General features: G+C 55.2%; 1 protein-coding gene across 3 annotated transcripts; it reads right to left on the bottom strand.

Moving 5' to 3' along the window:
• Positions 1-738: 738 nt before the first annotated feature.
• On the bottom strand, positions 739-10,357 carry FDXR (ferredoxin reductase). 3 transcript variants are annotated; one of them, XM_017643565.3, is made up of 12 exons: positions 10,174-10,357; positions 9,330-9,427; positions 5,025-5,120; positions 4,695-4,817; positions 4,361-4,474; positions 3,936-4,037; positions 3,062-3,118; positions 2,699-2,783; positions 2,360-2,559; positions 2,107-2,278; positions 1,317-1,487; positions 739-1,182 (listed from the first exon to the last, which is right to left on the bottom strand). In XM_017643565.3, the coding sequence occupies exons 1-12, from the start codon at positions 10,274-10,276 to the stop codon at positions 1,052-1,054; spliced, it is 1,452 nt and encodes a 483-aa protein (XP_017499054.2). In that variant the 5' UTR covers positions 10,277-10,357; the 3' UTR covers positions 739-1,051. The 3 variants fall into 3 exon arrangements, with proteins under 3 accessions (XP_017499054.2, XP_017499061.2, XP_017499046.2); XM_017643572.3 differs by having other exon boundaries at positions 1,304-1,487; positions 3,011-3,118; XM_017643557.3 differs by having other exon boundaries at positions 3,011-3,118; positions 10,174-10,356.
• Positions 10,358-12,942: the final 2,585 nt, after the last annotated feature.

The raw sequence follows: 12,942 nt of genomic DNA on the forward strand, positions 1-12,942 counted from the left end.
CCCGCCCCGCCCCCGCCCGCTCCCGCGCTCCTCCGGGCCCCGCCCTGCCGGCCCGCGCGCCGGACGCCTGGGTGCCTTCCCTCCTCTCTAGGGGTCAAGTGCGGCCTCGGAGAAAGCAGCCTGCCCGGAGCCCTGGGTTAGAGCCCACAGCTCACTAGCTGTGTGACCTTGGGCCAGTTAATTTCGAGGATCCCTCAGTCTGCGAAGTGAGGCCAGCATCTTGGGGACTGGCATAAAAGACGTTGAACACGCTTTGTAAACTGCAAAGCGCTATGGGGATTGAGGTGCTGTTTTTCAAAGGCTGGTCGATCTGGCTGGAAACTGGGGAGGCAGGAAGGCTTTGGGAGTGGGCAGAGATGGGGAACCCAGCCAGATGATCCCGGCCAGAGGGACTAGGGCAAGCTGCCACCTCTGCCCGTGGCTCCCACTTTTTCCCTTTTCTTGTTTTGGCTGTACTGGGGCCTAACCAGGGAAAGGCTGGCCTCATGGGGCCAGCAGAACCGGCCAGGCTTGGGTCCGAGGGTGCCTGCAGTGAGGGCAGAAGGCAGGCAGGCTGCAGCAGTGGGGCCAAGCCCAGACAGTGAGGGTGGGTGCCAGGTGGGGCTGCCAAATCCCCTCAAGCCCCCGCAAAGGCCCCAGAGCTGGAGCTGGCTCTTCGGCGCCACCTGGTGACACGAAGGGACCTGCGGCTGGAAGGTGACCCTGAGCCCCAAAAGAAGTGACACATCAACCGCTGGCTGCCTGTTGCAGCTGTTTTATTTCCAGCATATGTACGACCTGCTGACCCTCCACAGTCCAGCTGGAGAGAGGTGAGTGGGAGGAAGGTCAGCCTGCACCTCCAAGCCGTCCTAACAGAGTTAAACCCACACTGGCAAGAGCGACCTTCTGTCTGGCAGGAGAAAGTACTCAGAGGCACCTGGAAGAGGCAGCCAAGGTCCCATGCCAGGCAGGGCAGGCAGTGCAGCTGTGGCGCACAGTCCTACCCAGGCTGACCTGGGCTCCTCTCCCCTACACAGCACTCCTCCAGCCCCTGCCGGTCTGGGGTCTGGGGTCAGCGGCCCAGCAGACGCAGCATCTCCTGAGGATCCAGCAGCTTCTCCCTGGGCTTCCCAGCGCACTGGCCTCGGGACACCTCCTCAGCATCAAGCTTCTCCCAGTCCGAGAATGACACAGGCCAGACCCCTGTGGCAGAGGGAAGATGAGTCACTGCCTCCATCTCCTCTTCCACCCCCAGCCTAGGACACCCTCTCCCAAACAGCAGAAAGGCCCAGGGGGCTGCCCACCCCATGGCCCAGGAGCTCACATGGGGCCCAGACCTCGGCTGCTGAGCAGGGCCTCGATGGCCGTGTAACCAGGCTTGGGGTCAGATGACAGCAGCCCAGCCTTTAGGTCCTGCAGCAGCGTCTGGCCAGTGAGGAAGCTGTCAGTCATGGTAGTGGCAATGACACCTGTAGGCCCCCGCTTCACCCAGCCACTGCAGTAGAGGCCTGGGAGTGGGTAACAAAGGGGTAAGGAAAGGGGAGGTGGCTGGACATTCCTGGCAAACCTGAACCCCAGTATATAAACATGCGCATGCATCTCCACACTGCAAGTCCTCCCAGCAGTGACCATCAGCTGAGCCCACTGCCCAGGATTCTCCACCAGCTCTTACCACTGCCCTCCCTTACATCCCAGCCTCCCTGTAGACAAGGAGCTCCGAGGGGAGGACCTGGGTCTTGCCCACTTCACCATGCCCTTGGTAAACATTAACTGAATGAATTACTGAGTAGACAGGTATGTGGACATTTATTTAATCAGACCGGAAGCTCCCTGAGGACAAGAGCTACTCTTCAATCTCCAATCCCAGCACCAAGTCAGGGCCTAGCCTAGAGAAAGCCTCAGTAAACTGAATAACTTAAAAACCAAACAGAAGTGGGCATGTCAGCTAGACTGGGAACTCCCCTCCCCGCTATGGCCAGGAGGATGGGAGTGGGTCCCAGGATAGGGCCGGGGCCGGGGCCTGGCTCAGAGCATGTCACTGGAGGAATGAATGGACGGCCCCAGGAGACAGCACCAGTTTCCCCATCCCCCCACCGTTTGCTTTCTAGCCTTCTGCCATTCTCTCACCTGGCATATCCACAACTCGGCCCTCCACATTGGGGATAACCCCAAGTTTGGGGTCAAAGGGCACAGTGGGGTCAATGAGGCGGCTCTTATACCCAACACTGCTCAGCACCAGCCCACAAGCAAGGTCCTCTGTGTCTCCAGTGGGCACAGCCTTGGCAGCCTCACCGAAACCCTGTTGGGAAGATGTAGGCAACATCAGGCTGGGGTGGGGGGACTTGCGAACGGGGCTGACTTTGCATAATTCGAGACTCACCTCCAGCCTGGTGACTGCCAGGCGGATGCCTGCTGCCTGCCGCCCGTCAGGTGATGGCAGCACCTGCTGGGGGCTTCGGAAAAAGCGGAGGCCCCAGGAGTGGGGGGCCAATGCCTGGCGGGCAGCCTCCTCCACCCCTGGCTTCTCCACAGCTGTTCGAAGCAGCAGTTCTGTCAGCCGCTTCCTTGGGCGGGGGAGGTCTGTCGGCAATGCAGAACATCTCACGGCTGGCCCTAGCCCTGGCTTATAGCCCTGTCCTCCAGCGCCCACCCCCAAGCCCTCTCTGATCTAGACAGTCCCCTCCCTAGTGAGCCAGGGGGCCAGGCCAGGGCCCCTCACCCTTAATTCTGTCCTGGAGGCCCAAGAAATCCGCAGGATCCAAAATAGGCCGGGTTCCTGGTAACTGAATCATCTCCCGAAGCTCCTTGGGGATGGGGAGTGGGAGAGGAGGTCAGGCCCAGAGCACTGGCTACTCCTGAGCCCACCCAAAAGCCCAGTCCAGGTGGGAGCCACCACCACCCACCACAGAGGCACTGTATTTTCCTGTTTCACTCCAGGAGGCGGCCACTCCCAGGGGCTCTGTCTTGCCATACCTCCCCAGGGCAGATCATCTATTTGGGACCCTGGCCCCTCTCCCTCTGGCCCCAGCACCTTAATAGTGAAGGCTGCTTGCAAGGGTCCACGTCGGCCCACTATCCATACCGTCTTCACCCGACTCTGTCTCAGTGCCCTCAGGGAAGCCTCTGTGATGTCCGTTTTCTGGCACGAAAGGAGGGCCTTTAAGTCATCGGACACTGCTGGTGGGGTGGGGGTATATGCGCACAGCCCTATTTGCTCAGGTCCCTACCCTCAGCAGTGAGAAGGTTGGCAGCCTGAAACTGCACCACTGCCCCAGCCCAACTGGTGGCCAGATGATGCACTGCCACCAATTCTACAAATGGCTCCAACTAGTAGTAGCAAACCAGGCCCACGCTCTTTCATCCAACAAGTGTTTACTCAGTGTTTACCATGCACCATGCACAATGCGAGGGGCATTGGGGGCTATCAGTGGTGAACAAAACAGACATGGTGCTGGCCCTCACAGAGCTTCTGATCTGGTGGAGAGAGAGAGATTCTTATCAAATATTTATCAATAAGTATAAAATTGCTGCGATGACAAACATGCTTTGAAACAGAAGTAGACAAGTCTATGAGATGAAAGTATTACAGGGAAATGGACCTATTTGGGGTGGTCCTGGAAGGCTTTCTGGAGGAAGGGAACTGAGACAGGAACTGAAAGATGACTACAGGTTGACTGGCAGAAGTTGAGCTGGGAATGTTTCAAGCAGGGGGAGTGGTGTGTGTACACTGAGTATGTTTTTTTTTTAAGGCCTGTGTAGCTGACATGCAAAAAGTGAAGGGGAAAATGGTATGAGATGAAGATTGCAGGCTTCCAAAAGCCTCTGCCTGACTCCATGGGGAAACAGAGGCAGTGAGTTCAGTTTGGAGGAATGGGGCCTGACCTCTGAAGGCAAGAGTACCCTCTCCTCACTGTGACCCCATCTCCACCCCTCCGGCCCCTGACCTACCTACTTACCTCCAGATGCTCCGGGGGGGTCAGGAGGATCCGGGCCATGTCCAGAGCCACATTCCCCTGCCCTAGAATCACGGCTGTGTCGCAGCTCAGGTCTGGAGCCAGCTGGAGGGGTGAGGTCTGGATAGGGTCCCTGGTCCTGGCTCTGGTCAGTCTCAGTCTCATGGCTCATCCCCACACTCAGAAAGCCCACCCCACCTGAGCCTCAACTCAAGGCCCTCCTCCCCGATCTGGCCCCACCTCTTCCCGGAGGTCTTCCATGATTGACCTCCCTGTGATTTACCTAACATCCCACATCTCATCCCACTGGGAGCCACTCAGTCCTGGATGGTGGCTCCCTCTTCCCCCAGCTGTGGTGTCCAAGGGCTGCCCCTGGATGCAGCTGAGGGGTGGGAGGAAGAGGCAGCTGAAGTGCTCCCCAAACTCACCTCCTGGTTCTCAGGAAGCCCATTGTACCAGCCCACAAAGGCCCGGGCTGAGAACACACCGGGCAGCTCCTCACCAGGAATCTCCAGGGCCCGATGGTCCTCCGCCCCATAGCTCTGAGGAAAGACCCGGAGCCCTCAGCACCAGCTAAGGAGCCAGGCAGCCCTTGCAGGGCTCCCAGTGGCCTCCTTCCAGCTCCTCCATAGCCTCCACGCTGGCCCATGCCTGTGGTTTGGGCCTCACCCCTACTGCCCTCCATCCCCCAGCCATCAACCTGCTGCTGCTGCCCAGCCCCCAGGCCCTGCCTCCCCGGCCCGGCCCCCTGCCTGCACTCACCAGCACCACAGCATGGTAGGCCTTTTGCAGCTCCAGCACAGTCACGTCCCTGCCCACCACCACGTTGCCATGGAAGGCACAACGGTCCGAGCGGGCTGTCTGGGTAAAGGTGCTGATGACATTCTGCCAGGCCCCGGAGCAGGAGAGGTTAGACGGTGGGGCAGCTCCAGGGACTGCGCCTATACCACCCTCACCCAGCAATGTCCCCGGGACAGAACCTAGGTTGCATCCACACGGACGGCCTGGGGTCATTCCATGTGGCTAGGGAGCCTCCCTTCCCACCTCACCTTGACCGAGTCTCCCCACCCAACTCTGTGCCCAGACACCCACCTTCACCTCGGGGTGGTCGGGCGCTACACCAAAGCGTATCAGGCCGAAGGGCACAAGCTGCTTCTCGTAGATGTCCACGTAGGCCTGGGTGTGGTGCTGGGGAGAAGTGGCAGCTGGTGGGGCCCCAGGAGAGGGAGAGGCCAGGCCCTCACATATCCTCCCCTTCCCGGACAGAAGAGGAGAGCCCAGGTCAGTGGGCTAAGGACACAAAGAGGCCTTGACCTCTGCAAGGAGAAAGAGGCCCCCGACTCCCCAGCTGCCTGCAAAGCCAGACAAGAGCAGGGCAGCAGAGCAGCACGGGCAGCCGGCTGACGTCGAGGGCTGCCTGCCACCGAGACGCTGAGATCTCTGGCCAGCTAAGGAAGGTGGTAGCTTCCCCTCCCCCACCAAGTTGTATCTGGGGAGCTTCTTCATCTACTTGGGTCAAGTGTGACACACAGCCCTGCCCTAAGATGCTTTGACACTTCTAGAATGCCCAGTCAGTCTGATGACCCGAGAACTACCCTCTGAAATTCATATCTGCCTTAGCTCTAGACTCTAAGACCATCCTGTTGGAAAGAGCACTAGCAGGATAGGAAGCTGGGACACAGCTGAAGCATGGGACAGAGGGACAGATGGACATGGCCCTGACCAGTCTTGGAAAACTCATCTCACTCATATGCTGGTTCCACACTGCCTGCCCTCTGCAGCAGCTAGAGGGGCCACGCAGAAGGCACAGGGTTGGAGTTCAGCCACATGGCCCCACAAGCCCCAGGATCTGCCTGAGTGCAGGTCTCTTCCTCTGCAAACTAACACTGGTGGCACCGCCACAGGGTTGCTGGGAAGTCTCCAGGTCAAAATGGTGAGAGACTCTGGGCCGCAGGCAGGTTTGGGGTCAGGTGGTTGGGGCTCCAGTGGATGACCCTGCCTCGCCACCCACCCTAGGTCTGGCTGTCATACTCACGAATCAGTGGAACCAAATAAACTCCTACCCTCCAGTCACCCAAAGCCCTACAAAGGCTCACACTCACCTCATCTTTGTCCAAACGCCTCTCCCTCTCTACGCACCACCTGCACCCAGTCCAGCCTGACCACCCCATCCATGCCACCTCACTCTCCTCATCCATGCCAGCAGAATTTAGCATCATGCCAGCAGCATTAGCTGCAGGTGATGTCTGAACCACCCTCCTCAAGCCCCACTGATACACCCAGGAAGAGCTTCGGCTTCGGACCTGACACCACTGCTGGCTCTGTGCCATGAGGAATGATTCTTTACCTCTCTGTACAACAGAGCAGCCTCCTGGTGTGATGCTCGAGACTGAATAAGCAAGGCCTGAAGTGCTTAGCTCAGCCTCGACCACTGTGCACATTCAATCCAAAACGCTCATGACCATCACTGTTGTTGAATGGCACCGCCTTACTCACATATTTTTCTGGCTGCCCACTGCCGAGGGACAAAGTTCAGACTGCTCAGCCTGGTGGACAACCCCACACACAGCCCAACTTTTCATCTTTCTCTTCCACTCCTTCCTGCCATGAGGCCTCCCCTCCAGGTCACTGCTCTCGCTCTGAGGCAGCCTCCACCTAATGCTAAATCCGGGGGGGCATTCACAGGTACCTCATGTGGCTGACCTTGCCTTTAGGAAACCCTGTCCTCCCTAACTCTCCCGGGTCCCTCCCTTCACTCAGGCTGCTCTTTCTGAGACCCCCTTTCCTCTGGGTGTCATCCCCACCTCCTTCCTGTAACAAAAATATTCTCTGAGCTTCTCCGATTCTGGGACCCCTCCTTTCCCCCAGCACACATTCCCTGGGGCAGTTTCATCCTCCCTCCTGTGACCTCAAATTCCAGGGGAGTTGCTGACAATGTTCCAGTCTTCCTCTCCTGCCTAGACCTCCCCCAAGCCCCAAACCTGAGACCCCTGAACGACCCACTCGACACCTTAAAGCCATCCAGACTAAAGCCAACGACCCCTTCCCCCAAACCTCTCCCTTCTGCTTCTACCCTGTGACTCAGAGCCTGGGCCAGAACCTGGGGCTCCTCTCTGACTCCCCTCAGCCCTGTCCAATCAGTCTCCTTTCCTTGCCTCCTCGTCCCCCCAGAGCAGCTCCTGCCTCCTGCTCTGCTGTCTGCCCTGCAGGCAGAGTTCCACCCAAAGAAGGGGTGCTGTCAGCCCCTTGCTTAACCCTTCAGTGAAGCCAACCACCTGTAGCAAGGGCTGCCAGACTCCCCTGGGTTGTTTGTTTAAATCATTGATTCCTGAGCCACAGCCCCACCTAGGTCTGAGCTAGGCCCAGAAATGTGCATGTTAACAAGTACCACAGGGACTTGTCAGGAGGGTGGGCAGGCGGACAGCATCAAGAGAAACTGCCTGACTCCAAGCCTGGCTGGTGGCTAGCAAGACCCCAGGATCTGCGCCCACCTATCTCCTCAACCCTCAGCTATCGCCTCTACACCCTCAGTGTACACTCCTACCTTCCTGAACTCACCTGTCCCCAGAGGGGCCCTCTCTCCTTCCTCTGGGCCTTTGTCCACACAGTTCTCTGGGCCTGGGGCTCTCTTGCCTTCCACTCACCCCCTGCCCACCTGGCAGCAACTTCTGTCCTTCAGAAAGCAATATGAGCATCTCCTCCTCCAGGCTAGGGCAGGCACTGTTCTCAGACACCACACCCTCTACCCCCAGTTCTGTGCTTACACCATCACAGCTTAGAATACCACATACACCCCCATCCCCTCCACTCCACAACCCCCACGTTTCAGGTCCTTGAGCATAGGGATGTCTGTTCTACTCATGCCCATGTTCCCAGTGCCCAGCCCATGCCTGGAATAGACTGGTGTCCAGTAAATGATTATTGAGTGAATGGCCTAGATAATGTAAAGAGTGGCTCTGCCATCAGACCACCTGCGCTCAGAGCCCAGCACCTCTCCTGTCCAGGAGGAGCCTTGGGCAGCCTCACTCAGGCTCAGTGTCCTCACTTGTGAAGTGAGTCATGACACCTGCTTCAGAGGTTATCGTGAGGATGACACATTGTACAGACAGTGCCTGACTCAGCTAAGTGCCACTGCCCCAAATGTGCCATGCAGGTTCTTGCTGTGGGAGCACAGCCAGTAGCTTGGAGCCCTCAGGGGACCAGGACCAGCATGTAACTACCTTTGTGTCCACTCCCCAACACCTCACAAAGGACGCCCATGCTGAGTGCAGGCCAGAGCCTTTGCTCATAGTGGGGACACTGAGAATCCTGCCTGGAAATTTCCTGGCCCATTCACCCTGCTCCCCAAGTTTCAGGCTCAGCTAACACAATGCCCCTTACACAAAGCCCTCCAGGACCTCCCTGGGCCCCTATAAGATCTCTGGTCTCTGTCCCAGAGCCCAAGGTGTGCTAACATGTGGCAATCTGTCCAGGGACTCCACATGTGGGAGGCCCTCTCCAAGCCATGGCCTTCTCCAGGAAACACTTTCTGACTTACCACCTAATTCAGCTCATCCTCGTCACATCTTGTAATTAGCTCTTTCACCTGTGTTGCTTGGCAGGCATGCTTAGGTCACTTTTCAGCAGGGTGACAAACTTACCTCAGTTTCTCCAACACCCTCCCAGTTTTAACATGCACATACTGGAACAGCTGGTCACCCTACCTTTTAAACACCAGCATATGTGTGTGTATAATTAATATATTAATCCTTTCTACTCCAAGTCCTCCAAACCAAGCCAGCTGTCTCATGTCTTAGCCAAGGTCTCCCTTCCCCCTAATCCATGGTTCTCCCTCCCACCAAGGTCTACTGAAGTCTTCAGGGTAATCAGCAGCCTTGGGGCCCTGCCTGAAGGCCAGTATGTAAGGCCTGAAACCCTGGCCTTTGGGTGGGGGGATGGGAGGTGGAGAGCAGGCTGAAAGAACAGCCTGGCATAGCTCCACCAGAGCTGCAGCTACTGGTGAGGAGGGCATGGCGAGGAGGCTAAAGTTATAGAAAACCCTGAGAAGAGACAGGAGCCTTGAGGTGAAAACTCTGGAGGACAGTAGAGACAGAGGAGAAAGAAGGGGAGATGAGGGGCAGGACAAAGTCATCCTGCAGGTAGACATAAGCTCCCTGAAGGGCTTGTGGACCATCTGCCACTGCCCACTGCCCATGAGGCAAACATTCTTCTCTCGAAGAGCGGGGAGCCCTAGACGGAGGTGGCAAAGCATGAAAGAAGAGTCCAATCTAGATGGGCTGGGAGTCCCTTCTCCATTGGAGATCCAGAGCGCTTTTAAAACCTAAAGAGGCAGGACTTCCCCTCAGGACTGGAGCACCAGATGAATCACGGTAGAGGGAACCAGATGACATTGCTTACCTTTAGCAAGTGTTGGGCTGTGTAGAAGCCCGCTGGGCCACTGCCCACCACACAAATCTGGGGGCTCGGCTCCTGTGTGGAGAACTGCTGGCAGACGCCTGGGAGAGGGGGGAGAGGGAAGGTCAGATCAACACTCCCCCTCCAATCCCAAACCAATGTCTTTGTAGGGTAGAAGACGGAATTTCACCCTCAGCCTCCCCTCCTTTTCTGTTTCCTCAGAGCTTTGGCATTTGCAGGGTCTCTTACTTCATCTGAACTCCCAAAGGCTGTCTTCATCCTGAGCCCCACATCTCACCCATGAACTTACCACGCCGCTGAAGACGGCCTGCTCAACAACCCCTGCCAACCGGAAGCCGCTCTGCACGGAACTTCATTTTTCTTACTGGGTTCCCTACCTATCCAGCTAGAATACCATATCCTCCAACGGACACCGTATCATCCCAATCCCGCCCCTGTGGATCTCCCCACAATGCTCTATTTTCCCTCTTCTGGACCCTCTCTCTCCACAGAATCCTATATTGACCATACAGAACCCTGACTCATGTCTACAGACTTTTGTCTCAACTCGGACTTCCCTCTTGCCGTACAGATCTCCGTATCACCCCCCATTCACCCCTTCTCACACCTGTGGATATCACGGCTTCCCCTTCTCACCTTTGTTGATCCCTGGCTCACCTAGGGGCCTCACATCTCACTGCACAAGCCCCATCTGCCCTGGTACACGACACCCAGCTCGTCAGCAAGAGTGGACCCCTGCAGTCTCGCCCCTGGTCCCCTCTCTCGCCCCTCTGCAGCCCTGCCCCGGCTCCGCACTTAGCTTTCGCGGGCCTCCCAGTGCTCTCACCCAGCCCTAGAGGTGCCCTACTCCTACTGCTACTGCCGGCGGAAAGCGGCCGGGTCCCAGGGCACGCCGACCAGTGCCACCAGCGCCAGCAGCGCAGAGCCATGGCCGGGAAGAGCAACCAGCCATCCGATCTGATCCAGGCTCGGGCCCCGCCTCCCACTCTCCGGGGAACCCACAGTGGCGGCCCCAACCCCTCCCTCGAAAGAATCCGCCCCCAAAAGAGAAGCCCGCCCTCGGACCCACCCCCTACAACTGAGTCAGCTCCAGGACTTCCGGACCGTACGCGATACTCCCTCCAATTATCTGGAGGGTAGAGTTGGAGGGGAGCAAATCCTCACCGCTGTTTCAATCCTCTGATGGAGGGAGCCAATTAGAAAGGAGGTTACTTTACTTAGCCTCTTTCTCCTGGCTCTCGTCGCTCTCTGATGACGAAAGTGCCTTTCTCTTTTGAAAGCCAACTTGCAAGCCCGGGTTTCGTCTCAGCCACTCAGGGGCCACGTTCCAAGCGAGCCTCCCCGCCCATTGGACAATAACCATGGAGTCCGGAAGTGTGGGAAAAAGGGAGTCTCGCCGGGATCTTTAACTCCCCATTCATCTACTCGGGGCATGTTACAGGGGTGAACCGGCAAGATGCTGTCTACATAGCGCCAGGGAGGACTTTAAACCTTAGAAATCCTGTCCCGCTTCACCCTCCTCCCCTTTACGTAGATGAGGAGACGGAAGGAGAGGCTTCTCTCGTACTAAGGACCGAGCCCTATCTCCCACCCTGTCCAACGGGGCTGAAACTAGGGTGAGGCGAATGAGGCACTGGCCTCTGGTGCAGAATTAAAGGGGCGCCAAAAGCCTCAGTAATCAAGGTAAATATTTTAATGTAGGGTTTTAAAAAATCAAAATTAACCCGTGGTGAGTAAAAAATATTTTTATAAATGACAGGAAACATGGTCAATAAGCTTAATGCCAGCTTCAGCTTCCTTTTCTGCCAAAGACCCTCTCGTCAAACACTTTCTTGCAGAAGTCTTCTCTGACCCATCCTCTCCCAGACTGAATTAGGACCCCTTCTTGTCTCCACAGCACTCGGCTTTAGTTCATCATTACTTACAATGGCTTATCATTTCTAATCATCTTTTTTATTGAAGTATAACAAAACAGAGAACGGCACAAATCATAAGTTTACAGTTTGATGTGTTATACCATGTAGCCACTACCCAGATCAAGAAATAGAACATGTGCCCCTCCTAGTCCCTTCCCTCCCACTGAGAAGTAAACACTGTTTTGATTTCTAATAAGTATTGTGTTTTGTGCTTGTCCCACTAGACCAGGACTAGGCTAACCATGGCTGGCAAGCTAAATCCTTCCCACCACCTGTTTTTGTACTGCTCACAGCTAATAGTCTTTACATTCCTAAATGGTTTAAAAAACATTTTTTTAAGAATAATATACTGTGACATGTGAAAATTACATAAAGTTCAAAAACATTTTATTGGAACACTGTCCATGTTTATTTCTTTACATATCACATACAGCTGTTTTTACACTTTGACGGCACAAAGTGCTGTAAGTAGTTCTGGCCAAGACCATATATATTACCCACAAAGCCCAAAATATTTACTCTCTGGCTCTTTACAGAAAACGTTTCTCAACCCCTGCACCAGACTGTAAGTTCCATGAGCCTGGGGTCCAATCTCATTTACTCTTACATCCCCAGAGCTTTGCACAGTGCCTGGCCCACAAAGGATGTTCATAAAGAATTTGTCTTAATGATCAAGTCATCTATTAGCCTTTCATGCAGCGGGAAAAGAAGATTCAGGCTCAGACCCCCAGAAAGGCCTATAGGGTTCTCCACCCAGAGGGAATATGTCTGGTGGTTAAGAGCATGGATTGTGGAGTTGGACATACAGGTTTGAATCCTTCTGCCACTTACTAGTTATATGACATTGAGAAATTAAATTTCTCCAAGCTTATCTTCATATGTAACGTGAGGGAACAAACAGTACAAACTTGTCAAAATTAAAAGTAGATGATGTACGTACAAAATTTGCCATTAAGTTCTAAATAAAATGTTAGCTTCATCATCACCAATAATATAACCTCCCAGATGCCTCTGCATATTAGACCTTAGGTCTCTGCAGAGCCTCAGGAGGGCTTCATTCACTCCTATCACCTCGCCGTTTCACGTCCCATGCCTCCCCAGCCCACATCCTCAGACGAACAGAAAATTGAGCCTCAAAGCAATCAAGTGACTTGTTCCCCGGTCCTGTTGTATAACCTCGTCTGGTACTAGGGCCTCTGGCTGCTGCTCATTCTCCACTCAGGCCCATATCAATAACAATGAGTCATTGGTTATGTATTAAGATGGTTTTAATCATTAGCCAGGACTATGCAGTGGGGCCTTTTCTGACATTGCATTTTTCATGTGGAGAATTAGCAGTTTGATTAATCACAGCCCCAGATCTTAAGGCCATTTCTGAGCTGCTAATGCATTTCAAAAAAGCAGCAATAACATATAGCAAAACAGCAGTCTGGGGAGGCTGCCAAGTCTGCCTTGTTTCAAGAGGGGCTTGGATCCAAAACTCTCAGCCTCCCAGCAAGAAACAGGTGGCATATTCAAAGGGGCTGACTGAGGAGAGTTTAATGAAGGAACTCTGTGCAGAGGTGCGAGCAGGATTAAGGGAATGGTGAAGCACCCCTGGGCTAGCAGCAGCTGGAAGCCACCACCACCCCAGACCCTGAAGGAACAAAAATGGGGAGCTGTTTCGGAAGTAGTGAAAG

This window comes from Manis javanica, chromosome 4 (genome assembly GCF_040802235.1).
Source record: "Manis javanica isolate MJ-LG chromosome 4, MJ_LKY, whole genome shotgun sequence".
NCBI lineage: Eukaryota > Metazoa > Chordata > Mammalia > Pholidota > Manidae > Manis > Manis javanica.

Bases quoted from the DNA above. Each gene is read 5' to 3' on its own strand.
- FDXR (XM_017643557.3), bottom strand. From the start codon at position 10,276: ATGGCTCTGCGCTGCTGGCGCTGGTGGCACTGGTCGGCGTGCCCTGGG. The intron at 3,119-3,935 runs GTAAGTAGGTAG...CTTTCGTGCCAG, and splicing joins CCCCCCCGGAGCATCTGGAG to AAAACGGACATCACAGAGGC. The intron at 2,279-2,359 runs GTGAGTCTCGAA...TCTTCCCAACAG, and splicing joins TGGCAGTCACCAGGCTGGAG to GGTTTCGGTGAGGCTGCCAA.